General features: G+C 33.8%; 1 protein-coding gene across 7 annotated transcripts in view; it reads right to left on the bottom strand.

The window, feature by feature from the left end:
• Positions 1-1,804: 1,804 nt before the first annotated feature.
• Positions 1,805-21,554, bottom strand: part of LOC136043864 (mannosyl-oligosaccharide alpha-1,2-mannosidase IA-like) — a 71,252-nt gene continuing 51,502 nt past the window's right edge. For all 7 annotated transcript variants that reach the window (XM_065728822.1, XM_065728820.1, XM_065728819.1 and 4 more), the window contains 4 exons: positions 18,108-18,332; positions 13,285-13,423; positions 11,048-11,309; positions 1,805-9,933 (listed from right to left, as the gene is read on the bottom strand). In XM_065728822.1, the coding sequence (XP_065584894.1) occupies positions 9,811-9,933; positions 11,048-11,309; positions 13,285-13,423; positions 18,108-18,332 (749 nt within the window). In that variant the 3' untranslated portion in view covers positions 1,805-9,810. The remainder of the gene's footprint in view (positions 9,934-11,047; positions 11,310-13,284; positions 13,424-18,107; positions 18,333-21,554) is intronic.

The following is a 21,554-nucleotide window of genomic DNA, read 5'->3' as shown; positions in this document are numbered from 1 at the left end:
TGAGTTTATCCTTTGCTCCTTTCTAAGTGATGACGTTAGAAACTTGGCCTACGGCAAAAAAGTCAACTTTCGAACTAAGACAGATAGATTTTTTTTTCGAAGACAGTCGATAGTACTTGATGAGCTGATCAGAGTATATGTCATCCATTTTTTGGTAGAAAAATTCCTTCATGAGACATACCAGTTTGAAAGTTTAAAGGGATTGACAACTTCAGTAGTGAGGTACACACTCAAACCAAAAATAGGCCGATACGGAAATGGTATCAGATGTGCCTCTTAAACTTTAAAAGTTCTCTCATTGTTGAAGAAATTTGAGTTTATCCTTTACTCCTTTCTGAGTGATTACATTAGAAACTTGACCTAAGTAAAAAAAAAGTCAACTTTTGAACTAAGACAGATAGATTTTTTTTCGAAGACAGTCGATGGTACTTGATGAGCTGATCAGAGCATATGTCGTCCATTTTTTGGTAGAAAAATTTCTTCATGAGATATATCAGTTTGGAAGTTTAAAGGACTTGACAACTTCAGTAGTAAGGTACACACTCAAACGAAAAATAGGCCGATACGGAAGTGGTATCAGATGTGCCGCTTAAACTTTAAAAGTTCTCTCATTGCTAAAGAAATTTGAGTTCATCCTTTGATCCTTTCTAAGTGATGACGTTAGAAACCTGGCCTACGGCAGAAAAGTCAACTTTTGAACTTAGACAGATAGATTTTTTTTCGACGGCGGTCGATAGCTCTTGATGAGCTGATCAAAGTATATGTTATCCATTTTTTTGGTACAAAAATCCCTTCACGAGATATATCAGTTTGAAAGTTTAAAGGACTTGACAACTTCAGTAGTAAGGTACACACTCAAACCAAAAATAGGCTGATACGGAAGCGGTATCAAATGTGCCGCTTAAACTTTAAAAGTTCTTTCATTGCTAAAGAAATTTGAGTTCATCCTTTGCTCCTTTCTAAATGATGACGTTAGAAACCTGGCCTACGGCAGAAAAGTCAACTTTTGAACTTGACAGATAGATTTTTTTTCGACGGCAGTCGTTAGCTCTTGATGAGCTGATCAAAGTATATGTTATCCATTTTTTGGTACAAAAATCCCTTCACGAGATATATCAGTTTGAAAGTTTAAAGGGGTTGGCAACTTCAGTAGTAAGGTACACACTGAAACCAAAAATAGGCCGATACCAATTGTGAGACATATAGGGTTTTGAGCAACATTGGGTTGTTAGCTCATAATCATCTTTGGCAATGAGGGGCTCGCAACTTTTGCTAGTTGGTGTACCTATTATTTGTTTCCGGTGTATTTGATGGTAAGACCGAGTTGGTTCAAGTGGTAAGACATGTAGGGGACTTGTAAGTAATAATCGGTTGTTAGGCTACAATCATCTTCAGCAATAACAGGTTTGCAACTTTTGCTAGTTGCAATGAGGGGTTTGCAACTTTTGCGAGTTGATGTACCTAGTAATTATTTTAAGCTCCTTACAGATTAACAGCTTCAGCGTTTAATCGAAGCGAGAAAACAAAGTCAAAGTGTTGCTTTCGCAACACTTTACTCGGCGAGGCTGAACAAAGTTTGCCGCAACGCCCCACGTTACCCATGCAACATAGATCTAGTCCACTTTGTCTTTGAGTGTACTTAATTTGTATGCGTTAAAATATGTTAAAGATATATGAAACAAAACCAGGATAATAGAATAGAATGGTTAGGATGCATTTAAAATGTTAATCAAATGTTAAAACAACTACGAGCCTACTGCTGAACCCACCCTGTATCTGAAAAAGGCATAAATAAAAAACTGCATTGTTACAAACATATTTATTTTCAAAAAATAAAGAGGACCAATTTCCATCAAATTTTCAGTCTGACGGTTTCGTAACAACTACTATTTACAAAAAGAAACGAAAAGGCAGCCAGTCAAATGATATCAAATAAAAAGTAAACAACTTTACATACATTAACGTTACTCGTAGTCAGTTCATAAATATTACACCAGTTACTTTGGCTGCGTTCCAGAAGACGATTATTATTGATAAGTAAAATTTTTTATTACCTGCGTTCAGCAGCACAACATAATAAAACCATTTGGTCATTTTTTTGCATTACAAGTCCAAAAACAATGTAAAATATTCGGCTTATTATGAGCTCATATGGAGCGGAATAATTATGGGCCATTTTAGTGTTACGGTAATAAAAAATATTTCATTATAATTCGCTTCTGAAACAGACCCTTATCATAGGCTGAGAAAAAAAAAACTACCGCTAAAACGAAAAAAATGAAAGGCAGAATAGTTCATTAAATTTTCAGGGAGAATCCCAGCATTCAGATACCCTTAGGATTTTTTAACACAAGCGCCAGTTTCCATTCATACCAGTTATTTCATATCTTTGCATAAGTAAAATAAACAAATACATTGTACGACCTAAAGAGTATAGACAACTTGTGAGGGTGAACACTGGTCCTAATGTAAAAAAAAACAACGCCATCTAGTGTTTGGCGTCTTATTGACATTTTGTCAGTACAATGATAAATAAAAATCAGGGGAAACAATGTAACTGGTAAAATTACAATTGTGGTTATCTGACCTCAGTTCTTGATAAAAATACACTTAAGAAGCTTGAGAAAATGTCAAGAGACACTAAATGTTAGATAAAGTTGAATTTTTTTTTTGTATTAATACTAGCACCAGTTTCCACTCAAGGTGCCTATACTCTTTGATGCGACCTTTAAATGTCCACGATTTTGTTTTGAATATGAACATCTGAACGAATACTGGTTGCCAATACATGAAAAAACATATTTATGCGTAGTGGCAATCTCTTCCCAAAAAAATGGTGCACTTCTTGACGAGTTTTTTCTTAAAAAAAAAAAAAAAAAAAAAAAAAACATTGGAAAGCTACAGCAGAATTAACAAAGATCCAACAACATTATATACTAGTGCCACCTTCCAGATCGATGAAAGACTACAGGGAAAAAAAAGAAGAAACAAATAGGTATTAACTTTAAATTTGCTAAATTACGTACTAGGCTTTAGCTATCCAATGACATGTGCCCTGAGTAATAAGACAAAAGACCTTACGTTATTAGACACCAGATGTCAGTGACTTGCTTTAGGAAAGTCGAGACATGTTAGGTCTCTAGTATATAGCAAATACACTAAACAAAATAGTGAGTTAAGGGGTGGACAGGCTGTACATTGTCCATAAAGCAGCGTTCACATGCAAGTCTAGCAAGACTTCCGTGCCTATACATGCATGCCGGTCTATACACTTGTTAAAGCATGAAAGTTGAGCCAGATATATACGCGAACGCCACTCTTAAGGGCAGATAATGAATATAGTGCAAAAGAGGCTTCCTGATTGGTAAAAGTTGTATTTTTAGCATAAGAGTTCTTGGCTCTAGAACTGAACGCGTAGCTGTAACTTACTGCAGCCATGTACCGAGTTTTATACGTGAACGAAAACTTCCGAGACACACACGAGTTTAGACTAGACTGGTCTAGACTAGTCAAACTCAAGAAACGTGAACAGCTCTTAAATTGAAAATTTACGCACCCCTACAGCACCAATTATGTATACCGTTCGTAATTTTCTAAATTTGATCATTGTTCAACTTTCAAGCACAAAATTTGTAATTGACCGATCAGAGCCACGAGTTAAGGCATAATTTTCTGAAAGTAGAAAAGATAGAAGCTTAGGACGGTTTTCCTGTCTGTGGCAGGAATGTAGCAAAAGTTACGAAAACAAAATATAAGTAAAGAGATAATGAGAACAAATTGGGGTTAATTCAAGCTTATCTAACCAATCACTCGACATTTTAGCTTTCCGCTTCTAAAATACAAGTGCGACGCGAAAATCCCGAAAAAAATCCCCGTCCTTCATAAAATTTGGCCTCTTTATCGACGAATGTGACTCTGGTGTAAGAGCCTAAAAGACAAGTGATAAGCTGTTTTTCACAGAAAAGAAGCGTTTTCTTGGCAAAAATTTTGAATTTATAAAACACGGACAATCAAAGACAAACCGTTTTGAGGTGGTGCAGTGGGTTTGAACTTGGCTTGGAAATACGGGACCTAGAGATCAAACCTCGCAGTAGCAAAACACTACAGGGTCGACACAGGGACCTTAGCAGTTAAGAAGCGTCATTAATCCCATTACTAATAAAAGACGAACATTCAATTGGCCAAACCATCAAGAAGCATATTATGTAAAATGAGATTAGCCTAAACCTCATTAGTAAGAATTTCCATAAAGCAAATACTAAAAACATTCAGCTTCATTGAGTCAATTTCTAAAACTTGAAGGAAAAAACCCTCAATCTGAGAATTAATCTTGAATAAATTCTTAGTTTTGAAAGCTGACGTAAAATACACCAGTATCGAAAAAATTCGGTCGTTTTTACCCTGAAAACTATTCACCTGTCCAGCCCTTTAGATTTTTGATAAAAATCAAGCTCAATCACGAAAATTTTGGAAACTTCATATTAAGAAAAGACATATAAATTATCTAAAATAACATATTTTGGTGCCTAATAACATGAGGTTGCTGAGTAAAACTGAGTAAAAGCATCATTCTGAATATTTGTCTAATTGTCAACACATATGACTCAGGCTAGTCTTACTTATAGTATATATGTGAGTGGCATCAAAACTTGAATATGGACCACGTGAAGAGCTTCGAAGCCAATTTTATGTATTTACATAAAATATGCTTATTTAAACTAAAAAATAAGATGAGCCATGATTAAACAAAAATAAGATACTAGTATGCAGGAATGACAGTAAACCTTTCTATAAACTCTAAGTTGTAACTGAAATTCACTCTGACCTTCAAGAAGAAGTAGGAGGGCGACATAAATTTTTGGAATTTCAAATGAAAAAAGAAAATTACTAAATAGATTTTGTTTTTACTCAATAATTTTGTTATAAGGACACGATTTTTACAAAAAAGAAAGAATCAACTGATTTTTCGTCAAGTTTCACATGAGCAGTGAGTTTTGCACCCCACACTTTTTCACCTCCACACTACAGAGCGCTGGCTGAAATGATACTACGACAAATAGGCTATAGAGAATTTAGATAAAAACATGAATCATCCATAAAAAAAAAAACTAAATGATATCACCAACTTCATTAGAACTTCATTTAGAACTTTCTGTAATGTGTCAAACAAGATAAAAATAAAGAAAACCTTTCGTAATCAAACTAAAAGCGGCTGTTAATAATTTTGAACGGCCAATTTGTATCACCCCATACGCAGTTATATATTGGTAAATTTTGATAATAAAAAGAAAAGTTAAAATGAAATTAACGATGATGAAAATGAATCGAGATTGCTCTGAAATTGATGGCGAAAAGAAGAGTTGAATGATGGAAATGGAAAATTAATGGTGAAAAGAAAATTTCGTTGTTAAATTTCAAAGCACAGAATAAATAAAATCAGAGAAAAAGAATTTTCAAATTTGACTGGCAGAATGGGCTGAATTTAGAGTCTATAATTAAAAACAATAGACAAAATTCACTGTTACTTTAATACCAGAAAATACCCAGAAAATGGGCTTCATTTTTCTTTGAAAACCAAAATTAATTTTACTTCTATTTATTAATGCTAAGTTGAGGCGCATAGAATTTTTGAAAATCCTTGAAGGATAGTAATTTCTACAAAGTTATACACAATTCTTAAAAATGTTCACTTTAAAATAGCTACATAATCTCAAACTAAAAGTTAAGGTTTTTTATTCAATCCTAAGCGTCTGAACATACCAAAAATTACCCCAAATAGAGTTAATTAACATACATTTAAGTTGAACAAATGAAATTGACCATTGAAATTAACAATTCAATAAAATAGTATAAAACTATGAAAAATAAAACTGTGTATAATTCAATTTTCTATAATTAACTTCAACTTTTAACCATAATAAAAACGTTCCCTTTCAACGCCAAAAGAAGCATAGGTTGCTTAGATGTTTGGTCAGATGTATGGCCTATATCCAAGCATTCGATCAAAGGCCGTACATAGGATTCGCTCCGAGAGGGGGGGGGGAGGTTACAAAAATAACATTAAAAAAATATTAATGCTTATATGATTTTTTTTAACATTAAGGGGTACTCACCCCCCCCTGAATACGAACCTAATTTGATCATTCCTAGTTTAACCGTTAAGATTCTGGGCCTTAAAATGCTCCACCACTACAGGTTCTTGGATTAAGGTTTAGATTAGAATTAGAAATTAAATGGAACTTTAGAACAGTGAAATTATCCGAAGGGACCTCCTATAAAAATTGAGAAAATGTGGTCTAATAAAACATATTTTCTGCCCACCCTCCCAAATAAAAAAAAAAATCCCTGATACATCCCAAAGAAAAGAATCCGTGCCACTTCAAATACTTAAATTACAAATTCTATGTCCAAAGAACATACTGAAAGAAATTAAAACTTCTTGTACCCCCCTTCCCTTACAAAAAACGTGGTATACTCCAGATATTTAGTTCTTATTGTCGTTTTCATGACAATTTTTATGGCATTTTGAAGACAGCAACAACAGAAATAAACAATGAGTTGTCATTTTAATGCTAAATTTCTACGAGACATCCAGAATCTAAAGACATCTATGAGAACCTCATAGGACAACAACACAAGTTGTTACTTTGATGCTAAATTTCTGCGACTTAAATTACTCCACCGACTGTAAGTTTCGAAATTTGGACTTATACTCCGCCGACTGTACATTCCAAATTAAGACTACTTTACTGAAAACTCAATAGCGATGGCTAAAAATTGGAGTACCTGACACTTTTTTCATTTTTTTTCGTTAAATTCAAATTTCCTGCCCATCGTCATAAACTCAAAGCGCTCAAGCAATTTGCCGAATATATAAAACACTGACTGACATACCACATGTATACTTTAATATAGCGGTATTTGCTCCTAAAACGAATACAGGAACATGCCAAATAAAGCCAAATGAAACACTAATAAAATCTAGTGTTCAATTGCCTTTTTCATGCAAAGTTGGTCATCAAAATTTGTAGCCACTCAAGGCACAACTTAATAGGGTGACTTTGTGTTAAATACGTTCCAATCGTTCTAAGACCCCACTGACTATGCATGAAGTTTGAAATAAACGTGAGTAAACGTTTAAAAAAAGTGGGTTAAAAAAAAAAAAAGTGGTGATTTTTGCAGTTTTCCACTGGATGAAAATCACCCTGTTTTTGTTTGTTTGTTGGTTTTTTTAGTTACAAAAGTAAAGCACAAATAATTGATTTTTTCTTTCAATGCAAACAACAAAAGGCAAAACAATGAAGAACCATCCTATAATAAGCATGCATAAAAAAAAATAAATACATATTATTTTATGTACAAGCATTTTTTAATTTCGTAGTAAAAAAAAGGTTTGTATACAAAATAATATGCATGCAGTTACAAGTAATTTAAAACCATTAACTTCCTAAAGTCTGGTAAAGGGTAAGATCCGAGTTACTCGTCAAAGAGCGGTCCGTTAAACACGAAATGCTTGCAGTAATTACTATGTGGGTAGAACCCACCTCTGAAATCTGGGGAAATGCCTGCAACGGTGTAAGGATAATAAAACCAAGACTTTAAATTAGAACTGTTCCTAGCTCTTGAGATTCTGTACTAAGCAGGCAAATTTTTAAAAACCCTTCCCTTATTAGTAATGATTTGGGTATTGAACAAGTTGTTCGAAAGGCAATAGAAATTAAACTTAAGTAATATAATTAATAAGAAATAAGTAAGGTCCTATGGTGGCGCAGTGGATTTGACCTTAGTTTGGTAATACGGGACCCAGAGATCGAATCACGCTGCAGGAATGCACTGCAGGGCCGACGCAGGGACCTTAGTAGTCAAGAAGCGTCGTTAATTCTTAAATAAATAAATAATAAGAAATAAGTAATTACTTATTTTACTTATATAGTAAGAAATAAGTAATATTAATAAGGAATTAAACTTAAGTAATGTTTAAACAGAGATTTGGGACAATATTCACTAAACGCATTATACCCAAATTTAAGTAAAAATGACTTAACAAGTTACATATCAAAACCAAGAATCAATACCAATGAACCTATATCAAAAAGACCTTCAAGGTGAATATTTTCTAAAAAAGCTATAATCCCATTAAATCATGCTCTTGATTGGTTTTTATCTGAATGAATTGCCTTGTTTCGTGTTTTTGTTTTTAGTCCTGGTTGAACTTTCTTGAAATGATGATTCTAGGACTGTTTTAATTTTTATTTTGATTTTAATAGTCAGGTATTTTATTTTAAGTCTTATCTATATCTATTTGTGCTTTGCTGGCGACGCCTCTTAGATATAGAGCCGAAATATTCATTTAGACAATTTAAGATCTAAGAATAGTTTCTCATTACTTCGTATTTTTTACCTTTTCTTATTTTTACTAAGGAAACGCAGTGTGATCTCAGTCGTTACTTTTAATGCATGTATTGAATGGTCACAAGTGCTGACGACACTTGACCAACTTCACTTGAAAATGACAAAAGGAGACAGGGCACAAAGAGACAAAATTGTTGTTAATCAGCCTCAATAAAAACAAATTGATCCACACAAACAAAAGAATCAACATTACAAATAGTCCATAATTTTTTACACACCTTTACATTTTGGGTCCAATCTAGTGTACAGCTGAACGTTGGATGATTTTAGAAATGTATTTAATAGTAATAAAATAGTACGATTAAATTCAAGGTTTAATAGTAATAGTAAGATAAAAAGAGGTCATCAAAGACTCCAGTTAAGTTTTTCATTTGCTCAATATGTCTTTACAAATCCAACGTGAAGCTATCAGACACGTATTTTACACATACCTTGGTCATAGCTTATTTTCGTTAATAACCAGGTTAGGACTTTTTGTTGTCCACTGTTTTTTTTTTTAATCCAGTGGATAAAAATCGCAACGGATGCACTGGATCCGTTGCGACTGAAGGTGGATAATCACTAAATCATGTTATAATTTTTTTACGGCCCTTTACAGTTTGGGTCTATCCTAACGTACAGCAGGACTTGGCGCGATTTTGGAAATCTATTTAGCAATCGAACAAAAAGAGTTATATTTTGAAATATAACTCATAACAACATAGAAATATAGCAGGTATAGTGTCAAAGATTCCAGTTATATTTTCATTGCGCTCAATAAGTCTTTACAAGGACAACAAGCTATCAGACAAATACTTCATACGTATATTATTTTCGTTTACATCCAAGTTCTGGCCTTTCGTTACACAACGTTTGATTTTACTATACTCTATGACGATTGAAGGTGGATACACTAAATGATGTTATAAATTTTTCGGCCCTTTACAGTTTGTGTCTATCCTAACGTACAGCAGGACTTCGGCCGATTTTGGAAATCTATTTAGTAATCGAACAAAAATCGAACAATATAAAAATATAGTAGCTATATTTCCAAAAATTCCAGTTATATTTTCATTGCGCTCAATAAGTCTTTACAAGGATATCAAGCTATCAGACAATTACTTCATACGTATATTATTTTCGTTTACAACCAAGTTATGGCCTATCGTTATATAGCATTTGATTTTACTATACTCCATCACGATTGAAGGTGGATACATTAAAAGGCGTAACCACATGCAATTAACATCATTAACAACATCATTATTAATCAACAAAAACTGTCTCGACCCAAACAAACAAAAGAACAGCCCTTTTTGAGAGAATCAAAATTACAAATAGGCCATGATCCGTTCATGGCAAGCAAGACTAGCAATCTGTCGCAACTTCTATACCTAGGCAGTTATCACTTTTCCAGACTTAGCGTTTTTCGTGCAAATAAAAGGGATTGCTTCCTTTAATTGGCAGTGGGTGAGCTTCTGTGTTGAATACCCATTGGTCTAATGATATCAATCGGTCATCACTGAAGAGTAGGTATAGATACTGAAAAAAAATAATGTAGGCATAAATACAAATAATACTGATATCTAAATCATACAATACATACTGAATAGGATACATATATGAAAACATTGGTGGTAATTTGAGTCATTATAAAATGGCAGAGTAGACAATATACCCTAAAAAGGTTTTCCATCTTTTAGCTTTAGGCTTCGGCAAACATTGTGAAACTCAAATCTAATGATTGCAACTATAAAGAAATAATGTAAATGAATTTCCCAAATTAAATTTTTATTATTATTAAAAGGACTAAAAAATATTAAATATTAAACGTTAATGTTAAAATCTGAATTATTAAAATATTGAAATAAAAAATTAAATATAGAATTTTTAATTGATTATATTTTTTCATTCTAGTTTTGCACAAAAGAAAACTTTTAAGCAAAACAAATGACATACTTACATTTAAATTATCGTAGCATAACATTTTACATTAGAAACTCCCGATTTTTTAAAATATTATAATACAATGGTCTATATAAATATATTTAAAACAAAGAATGATATATTTAGTAATCATTTAAAATTCAAGGTTAGTTTTAGATTTAAGACCCAAAGTGCTGGTAAAGTATTTCCCTGAAAAGGCCAGCAAAGCACAAAATAAAAAACTTTTCACATGCTGACGGTATTCTAACGGATGCACTATAGCATTCTATACGATACCACTATAGCCCTAATCAACTCGAAAATGGATGGCCCCTGTTTGGACTGCCTCAGTCCCCATTATTGCTTCTCTTATCTTAGTTCAACTGCCAAAAATAAATTAGGACAACTGACTGATTTTTTTTTTTAAATGCGAAATAAAGCAGACAAGACTAAAAATATAGAGTAAAAATTAAACAAAAGTAAAAACGGAAAAAAAGTAATCGAAGCGGAGCTTCTCTTGGGTTTATTTTACTGTTTCAGCAAGGAATTTAATTATATTTTAATTAAGATTAAGAAGATAATATTTAATTTTTCAACTGATAATTTTCACAAGATTTATCCCTACTTTATTTATGATTATACCCACTATCTCCCACTATCTCCAGTGGAAGGTACGAAAGTGTATCCTTGCTTAGATTTCTAAACCATAATAAAAAAAAATATATACTACCTTCAGGGTTTCAGCAAGCAAAAAACTCTGTTGGACATCGTCTTTTTGTGAATTAATGTTATACACATTTTTGATACCGCTATAGCCGTGGTCAACCCGACAATGAGCCTCAAGTGCTTGAACAGCTTCCCATCCCCATTCTCGGTATTTCTTGTCCTTAGTCAACCGCCACAAAATAAAGTAGGACTCGACAACTTCAGGACGAAGAATATAATATTTCTCATTTGATTTTAGAGCTCGGGCTTCTAAACCATCGGAAAACCTGTAATAAAATAAACAAATTAAACTGGGTTCACACAAAAACAGGCGTTCCTGCGCTTTACGCCCTGTTTCATGTGTTTAGTCTATATGCAAATTCATTCGTCTTGATGTCTGACGGGTTCTGTTGAATTACTTTACCTGAGCTACTCCAGACCACTTTTAAAATGTTTAAAATTTGAATTCCCAAGAGACTGGTCAGAAGATTCTAACCTATTTTTAAAAGAAATATTTATTAAGAATAATTGTTATAAAAATGAAGAAAATAATAATGAAACAAATAAAACAATAAATTATGAATAATACACGAATAAAATAATAATAAATGGATAAAATAATATTAAAATAAATATTTAAAAACTGTAAAGTTTGATTTGAGAGAAGCTACTCTAATACCGGTTAACAAAAAGAAAGGAAATTAAACATTGACAAAGCGTAAATTGCGCAAGAAGATTTGGGGGCCTTTGATCCCCTGTTCCCTCCTCCACTGAATCAAGATAAACACAATTTTTCATAGTTAAACATATTTTGCATACAAGTCACCTTTTTACTTCCAAGCAGGGGTCACCTCTTGAAATCGCTCAAAACAACAGATCAAGACGTATGGAATCTACGGCTAGAAATGTTTCACTCATTTTAATTGGAGGGGGTTATTTATTCGTGGATTATTTTAATCTAATATACACTATAAAACTACATTCACGTAGGATATAACAATCCCAAATGTGGCTATACTGCAAAGTAAATATCCATTTTAAACATAATCTGTTAGGCGGGCGTTAGATTAAGGCCGATTCAAAGCTTACATAGAATACTGTCTACTACCCTGGTTTATAAAATTGAACTCTATGTTTGAAAGAATTTTGGTTGGTAGAGCGATATCCAACAACGAAAAATGTTTTCATATTGCCTTATTACACTTTTTTTTAAAATTTTGAAAGGCCCTGTGATTCTAAAGCTTTTTAATTTTAATAATTAACTCAGTTTGATCTATTAATATTTTACGACAAACATTGAGACATGGATTCACACACACCCTTCCCTCATAACCCTCAAAAATAATCACGAATTAAAATCAAATACCTAACAAACAATAAGTCGTTTGTTAGTATCCGTCGTTGGCAGTTCAAATTTGTCTGGATTTCATGCAAATCGCAGATATTGGCGAATAGCTCGCTTTATTGTTTGTTAGGTATTTGATATTAATTCTTTTAATTTTTGGTCTTTTATTGAATTTTATTTAATTTTTTGGCGTTTTTTCATTGGTTTTGTTGTACTTTCCGCGCTTGTTTTTTAGTTTTTGTTTTTTCCTTAATCATATTATTTTGTTCGCGCTTAAGAACAGAGACGGTTTTCTCTCGAAATATGCGCTTTCTCCGTTTTCTTCAGTATTTTCATTTGGTCTTTAAAAACCCAATTTTTGATGGTTTTCTTTCTTTATGTTATGGCCGGCCAATGTGGTTTAAGAAATTATCGCAGTTATCTTTTTATCTCCGAGCAATTTGCGGCAACGTGTTTGTCGCAAAATCACTTGCTTCAGAAGAACATAAACCGTAAGTCTATAACTTAACATTAATAGCGAAATTCAGTAGGTTAAGAACATACAAATTAGAATTCAGCCAAAATTAATATTTGTGGGTTCCTAGCATCGCATAAATATTTTATTTTTAAACGAATGTCAAAAATACTTTCGTATGAGCACAAATCTATCCCCAAGAAAATTTTGGCAGTTCCAATCAATAATTTAGTATCAACGGTTCAATTTTAACCAGCTTAACAAAAATCAACCCCAAAAAGCAAATTTAGCTAAAAATAAATAATATCTTGGTTTATCTATTTTTCCAGAGCAACTGTTGAATTTCCCCACTATCGGGCAAGTACTGTTACATAATATATAGATTGTAATTAGAGTAACCAAACCTTAACGGGTCGTAGGGGCGCAAATCTAACCCTAATAGATTTTTGCCAAGCTGATTTACCTGAATGCTTCAGGGCCAAGGCCAGTTTCTGATCTGATGTAAGACTCATGACAGGTGTTGGTCAATCCTTTGCCAATATCCATGTGACGGGCAGCAGACGAGTCATGAAGGGTATGAGCACCAAGTGCAAACATTCCACCTGAAAGAAGAAGAGAGTCAAAGAGACTTAAAAAAAAGTCAGAGGGGCAGGCAAAATTAACATTGCAAGTGAAGAAAGTGCTTAACATTTCGACAGGCAAGAGTTAATAATTTCCAGAGTTCAAAAAAGGTAATTCAAAAGACGAAAGATGAAAGTCGAAAGAGCAAAAGAGAGGTACTTTTTTGCAGCTCAAAAAACTCCCCTTCTAATCAAAACTTTACGATAAGCCTGCCCAGTTCAACCTGGGATTATATACCGCTAGCATCACAATAGGCTCATACCCAGGAATTTCCTTCGAGGGGGGGGGGGGGCAAAAATAATAAGAAAAAACTGGTGGTGGGCATAAATAAAAACAACTTCTATTTGATATGCCCAGATATTCAAGAAAGTTTAGAGTTTCAGGACAGCCGACCTTTGGCCCCAAGCCTCCACCCCCCCTTCAGACGTCCATGCACCACAAGGAGCAAAGCGTTACTCGTTTTTATTAAAAAGGAAACAACTAAAATAAAAAAAAATAACTGTCAAGCAATAGCTTTATACACAATCTGAAAGCCTTTAGCGGTTTTTCTCGATGACATCAGATTGATTCTTCAATCAGAATGGTTTTCTTATTCGTATTTGGCGATTATATTTCTGTTTGGTCCGCTTTTGTCTAAGAGATAAAGCACCGAAAAAACAATAATGTTATTTTAACAATCCTAGTCCAAGGACATTTTATTAGACACTAAAAAACGACATAAATGAGTTTTTAAACCAGTGGTTCTGCAAGGTAAAGCACTAGTTTGTTCTTCTTCAAAGTGTTAACTACTGAGTTCGCGGCAGGGGGACTCTCTTCCATATTTCAAGAGCTCAACTTCTTACATTTTTTAGACTTCCTATAAAAGACCTTCTGTAAAAATCTTCTTAACTTATTTTCCAAATTTGTTAACTGCTGACCAAGAAGCTCCATTTGTCACAGAAAAAGTTTCTTATTTTTTTTTTATTGTAGTATTTTGGAGGTTATTAAGATATAAGTTTTATCTTGTGTTTTTTGCTTGTCCTTTTCTTTATTTAATTTCGTTTAATTTAATTTATTTTCCATTGAGCACAAAAGAGAGATGGACAGAGAAGGTATACTTTAGAGATGGGTTGTCTAGGGAAGAATTTACACGGGTATTTTTGTAGAGGTTCTGAAATAAAAAACAACAAGTTTTTTAAACTGAAAGTAAGGAGCAACGTTATTCTATTTATTTTAATTAAACTTTACTGATTTATTCTAAATTTATTCTAAAAAACTAGCTCTTTATTCTAACTAAACGGCCTTTGTGATTTAGGGATCATTCTTAAAGAATGGGAATAAAATTTGAACTCCAGCGTAAAGAACGAGGTATTGACGAGGGGCAAACCCACTCATATACGTAATGATTTCTGTTAATTTTAAGTTTTAATGTTGCTCCTTACTTTCAGTTGGAGAAACTTTTTTTTATTTAAATACCTAGTTGTATACCTAAATTGTATTTCTTGTAGAAACTTTATAGAATTATAGTGGTTATAGCCGGAGACCAAGTCCTAAAGAGACTGCGTTTCAATAAACTAATTAATTTTCCAGAAAAAAAATTAAGACAAGCAAAGAACACATTATCACATAAAGCAAGCGATCTCTAAGGGTTTTAATCATTAATTACTCAAGAGCAGACTTGCAAGAATATCTCCAATAATGATTTTAACTTAAAAAGCATAAAAAGCATAAAAAAATTTAATCTTAAAGCATAAAAAAATCACGAAGAAAGTACCACAAGTTGGTGTTTGTTTATGGCTTTGAGTCAACCCAAAAACCTTATATTACTAGAGTCCACAAACGTCAGTGAAAATACGCTATGAAACCTAAGAAAAATAAGAGTTCCTTTGAACAGCGAGCACGAACCTACACATTCTTAATAGGGTGATTTGTGTTAAATACGTTAACAAAAGATTTATACATTAACAGTAACAGTAAGATTTCCTTTGGACAGCAAGCACGAGACTGCACATTCTTAATAGGGTGATTTGTGTTTAAATACGTTCTAATACGTTTTAAATACGTTTCAAGACCACATTGAATATACATGAAGTTTGAAATAAACGCGAGAGTAAAAGAAATGTAAAAAAAAACGAGGGTGATTTTTTGCGTTTTTCCACTGGCTGAAAATCACCCTTTTTAATAATTCGTAATAATAATTTAATAATAAGTAAATTCCCGAAACTTTAGGACAAAACATACTTCGACATTCTCGGCCAAAAACGGAGAAATTCCCAAGCAATTACAATTCTAAGCTTTTCGAGCACTCGGGCTGTAAACGTTCAACATTCTAAAATTTCTTGATTGACGTCTTCTTGTCTAATAGGCCTAATAGGCTATATAGTCTAAATAATTGTCTAAATAGGCCTAACTTCCAGCAAAACTTCAAGCGAATGGGATCACTTTAGTGCGGAAGGTAGGTGCGGCTCAGACGTGAAGGACGCCTATAAAAATCCAAGCGCTGATACTTTACCAAAAATTCCTAACCTTACAATTTACAAGCAATACTCGCCCGATGGGTGCCGTGCAAACCAGTATATATACATATATATATATATATATAAAAAAAAAAAAAAAAAAAAAAAAAAAAAAAAAAAAAAAAAAAAAAAAAAAACAACACCTGCTTCCCTCTCTCTTGAAAAGTTGGTGGCGATATGAGAAGGTCTTGAAAAGTCTAAAAACCTACATTGCCACACTGATAAAACCTGACAGTGGAGGGAGGTATCTTCAAGGGACAAAGGTACGTTTTGTCCCTAAGATCATACAGATTGAAAACTATTTATAACCAAGATTCAGCCAAGATGTAAAGTGCCAAGCTTTCCACTTAAAAGTTCGAGGTGGGGTGGGAGACACTGAAGGGACGAATGTCACACTATGGTTCTCCAACCACGTAAATAAAAATTCCTTGAAAGGCGCAACATGCTTACTATTCTGCTAAAAAAACTAGCTTTGCAAGGGACACGGATGGGGGTGTTCGCCCAGGTCTAAGCGCCCAGTTTGTGCCTTCATCAGCACGTATTAAAAAACCTTGTGTGACTCCATTCCAAATAAGATACAACATGTGTACCTATCTTCAAAAAGTTTGTTGGGTGAGTAGGACCAAGAGTCCACTTTGTACCCTCAAATCACATAGATTGAAAATTATTGCATGTTTTGAATTTAAACGAGATAGAATATATGCATCTTTGTGCTAAAAAGTTAGAGGGGGAGCGTTGAAGGGCACATAGGTCCATTTTGGTCTTCCAACAGCATAGATCCAACATTCCTGTATAATTTTTGTTCAAGAAAGATGCATCATACCCACCTTTATACTAAAAATCGGGCGTAGGGGTCAAGAATTGTTTTTGGAGGGATATCAACCAGCGGTGCAATTTCATAAAAATTATGGACGGGGGAGGGGGGGCAAATTTGGAGCTATTTTTCCCAAATCAAGCGAAAATTACAGCAAAAACTTAAAAATGAGCCATATAGTACCACAAAGGCAAAAATATACAAAAGAAAACTAACCAGTTTCTGTGGATGCTTGAATTATGCGGGCTTATCTTAGTTTTGACAAGATTTTTGAAGAAATTAAATTTCTGCTGTGGGAGGCGGCAAACTGGGTCTGGGAGGGGTAGTCCCCCTTATCCCATATCAAATTACACTCCTGATATCAACCCTCTTTGATCCTTCGACCCGGCAGATTGAAATTTTTTCGAGAAGTCCGTTAAAAAAGATGCAATATGCCTACCTCTGTGGTAAAATTGGCGTGGGATGGGCGAGAAGGCATTGGATGGCCTCTCACCCATTTTTATCCTCCACTCGCACAAACAAATTGAAAATTTAAATTGAACAAATTGAAAATTCTTACGCATTCCAGCTAAAACAGGACTAATATTTACAAGATCAAGATCCAGTTCAATATTTCTGTTATGAAGTTTGCAATCAGATGGGTGGGTATTTGGGATGGATTAAGAGCCCATTTTAAGCCTCCAGTCATACAGATCGAGAGTTCTTGCATGATTTAGCTTAAAACAAATTTTAACACGCCTGCTTTTTGCAAGAACAAAAAACAAAGACAGGAAAATTATTGGGAGAGGACAGAGGTTGTTGGAAGGGCCATGTGTCCACACTTTTAAAAAAAGGGGGCAAAGAGAGACCCTCAATTTCTTTATCAATGGGAGAACTATTAAAGCTGGAGAAATGTGGGACACCTTTCCTCTACAAAATAACAAACAGAAATTGTTTGTATAAACCAATGGCAGCATCTATGGACCCGTGGGGAAAAAAAAATACCTTTTTTGATCAGCATTTTCTTTTTGTATTTAAATTAAAACATTTTGGCAGTGCTAGGAAACATGGCACAACTTAAGCACTTTAAGAATTCAATCAAACTTTAGTCTGGAACTACCTGCTGTTCTCTTGTTTGTTCCATCGGAGCTTTCAACCTGAAAGGTCTTTTAGAGGTCGAATTAGAAAGGTCTCAGATAAGCTTTCAAATAGGTCCCAAAGAAGAATTACACGCAGCTTTCCAAAAAATATAAAATCATATTCATTAATCTAGGTGATCGTTAAACTACCCACGCAAGTTAGACCCTTGCCACTTGGTGGCAGAAAAAAGAGAAAGTGTTGCTTCTGCAACACACTAACAATTATTTGGACACTGACCTGAAAAGCAGGCAAGATGATCCATTTTATGTTCAAGTCTTTCATATTTCATATCAGAAACATAAAGAAGGCCGCTTCGAGATTCTCTAATCATCCATTTGTCAATTGCCTCCATTGCCTCTATGTACAGCGTCCTGGCGTCGGAATCTTCTTTCCCAGACTGAAGGTAAGCCTTCAGTAAATATTCGTAAAAGCTGTCACCAAGAGCACCCAACGACATATGAGCTAGAAAATGAAATATTAAAAAAAAAATCAAAATAAATTGTATAATAAAAACGCATTCAATAAGCAAAATAACATAAATCAAATATAATATAAATATAATATAACATTAAATAATAAAATACAAACAAAAATTTAAAAGTTACACGTATTAAAACACACAGAAATAAAGCATAAATAAAAAATGTATTTATTGGCATCCCCTTCAGAATGCACATCTTAGTTACATTCTGTTTTGGGGAGCACTTTCCCTAATTTTACAAAACAAGACAAATATATCCTTATAATATCGTTACACATCTCCTTATAAGGACACTTATAATTATTAAATATTACATATATTAAATATATCCATAAAGATCCAAAATAAATACTTATAAGTCTCGATAATTGACTGAGAGTAGAAATACCGTTCCACAAAACCCCGTAAAAGCCAGACCATTATTTGCGCTTACTGGAAACAATTTTAATTTTGAAAAGGATATGTTTAATTTGCAAAAAGTACGAAGAGTTTCACGTGGCAAAAGGTAACTTAAAACGTTTAGTGAACATATAAACACTATTTCGCCTAAAGGTCGTATCTGACATTTTTTAACTTCTGAAATTATTGCCAAAACCGCCCGCTGAGCTGTTCTCAAGTGGAGAATCAGCAAGACAACGTACGTTCAATCACACCTTAGTCCTTTTGAACCACATTACCATGCTGATTCTCCCTTTGAGGGCAGCTTAGCAATAGTTTTTGACCATTACTTTAGAAGTTTGAAAATTGCCAGACAAGACCTTAAGACGTAACACTAACGATATTGAAACTATAATTCTGAGCTCTGAATATGATTTTACCACTAGCCACAATTGCCGCATTGTTGCGTTATTTTACCCAAATGTTGTTAGAATACCCAAAATACTTTCAGTAAGCCTTTAAAACGATTCGATACCTTAAAATCCTTTTGCGATCCTCGACTTCAGTTGATCCTCCCAAAGACAAAGGGTCATAAGCTAATTCTCCCAGGGGATTAGTTATGATCGGAAACCGTCAGGAATTTTTTGTTTTGGCTATGAAATTTGATTGAAAAGATAGTCTTACTTCCCCTGGGTCAGCAAGAATTTTAATCAAAGCGGGTTGTGTCAGAGTGAACTCCCACGGCTAATTTTTTTCAAACGACATTTTCTTTGAGCTGATCGTCTGCATTTTTCTAAAATATACACTAGAACATTTTTAGGGATCGCCCTCTCCTGAACTTTAAAACAAAATCCTGCCCCGTTTAATTGTAAAAAAAAATACACTTTCTAATGATGCAAGTTTCATTAAAACTGAATATCTCTAGTACAAAACCAGAGAATCTAAATGGTTGCTTTAATATTTCTGGGAAAGTAGATGTTGGCTTTCAGTTTTCTGTCACTTAAAACTGAATATCTCTAGTAAAAAACTATAAAATCTAAATGGTTGCTCAAGTATTTCTGGGAAAGTAGATGGTGGCTTTCAGTTTTCTGTCGCTTATTCGGATCTCTTATCCAAACTCTACAAGTTACGGGAAGACCACCCAATCAATCGTAAATATTCGCTACATAAAACTATAGAAGATTATAACGAACGAGATAGGTTGATCCCCTTGAACCCCTTTTTCCCACTCGTTTTCCCACTACCACTCCGTCACGCTTAATCAGCATTACCACAGAAATGGAGCCAACAAACGAAATGATGAGTAAAAATGATTATGCAAGAAATTAAATTTGCTTGTCATTCCATATACACAATGAGAGGCAGAAAAAAACGCTACCCTATTGTGATTTAGGAAACCTACGATTCAGTGTTTTAAGGCACGGATCTCATACCAGCTTCTAAAACTGATCCACCCTATTGCTTGTTACGATGTAGTCTCTCGTATAAATAGATGTTTTTTGTTGCTGATGATCAGTCAACAGTCATAAAGACTGTTGACCAGCCAACAGATTTGTAGTAATTTATCTTGTGACTGCCAACAACACCCCCAGTCGACACACTGACATCCAACTTTCTGTAAAGGGAAAAGAAAATTTCAAAATCGTAGTAAAACTAAACAGAATCCTAATAGCCACATCGTTAACTGAATTGTCTCTCCAGTGGACAAAGAACTGTTTATTAAACTGCTAGTAACGACAAATAGTCAAATGAAACTGTCAAACGAATTTTGATTGTGCATAATTGTGCATATAGAGATCATAACAAAAAAAAAAAAAAAAAAAAAAAAAAAAAAAAAAAAAAAAAAAAAAAAAAAAAAACTCACAATACAGTTCTACCAGCTAAATAAACAGCAACAAAACAGTGTCTGAACAGCGCCTGGTTCAGTGTGTTACGGCACGGATCTCATACCAGCTTCTAAAACTGATCCACCCAATTGCTTGTTACGGTGTAATCTCTCGTATAATAGATATGTTTTTGTTGCTGATGATCAGTCAACAGTCATAAAGGCTGTTGACCAGCCAAAAGATTTGTAGCAATTTATCTGGTGACTGCCAACACCACCCCAGTCGACACACTAACATCCAGCTTTCCGTAAAAAGAAAAGAAAATTCCTAAATCGTAGTAAAAGTAAACAGAATCCTAATAACCTTATCATTAACTGACTTGTCTCTCCAGTGGACAAAAAAATGTTGATTAAACTGACAGTAACGACAAGTATTCAAATTAAACTGTCAAACGAATTGTCAAATTGAACAAGATTGTGCATATAAAGAGACCATAGCAAAAAAAAAAAAAAACAACAATTAGGTTCACAATGTAAGTCTTCCAGCTAAATAAACAGTAACAAAACGGCGTCTGAACAAGACGCTCTACTATGTCAGAGAATGAACGGAGAAAAAAAATATGACGTGTTTTCACATACTCTATTTATATGTAATTATTAGAGTTTAATGCATTTTCACTTCAGCCTAATTTAAAAGGGACTATAGAAATGCATCCCATTTCGTGATGGTCTTTTGCAAGCACTCAGGCACAAAAGGAATAAATGAAACTCGTATGCTGATTTCGTAGAAATCTCTAACACCTTCTCTGTGAGACAAACGACTTTTGAACTATTCAGGGGTTTATGCCACTAAATATATTATCTGAATCACATGACCTTCTACCAGCATATTCATTGTATGAATCCAATGAATAATACGTTTTGAGCCCGAAATTAATATAATAGAGGAACAATTAGTACGAAAAAAACCTAAATTTTTGCTGAATAACTATCAATGGTA

Source organism: Artemia franciscana, chromosome 2, assembly GCF_032884065.1.
Source record: "Artemia franciscana chromosome 2, ASM3288406v1, whole genome shotgun sequence".
Taxonomy (NCBI): domain Eukaryota; kingdom Metazoa; phylum Arthropoda; class Branchiopoda; order Anostraca; family Artemiidae; genus Artemia; species Artemia franciscana.
This window is presented reverse-complemented; position numbering and strand designations above follow the sequence as displayed.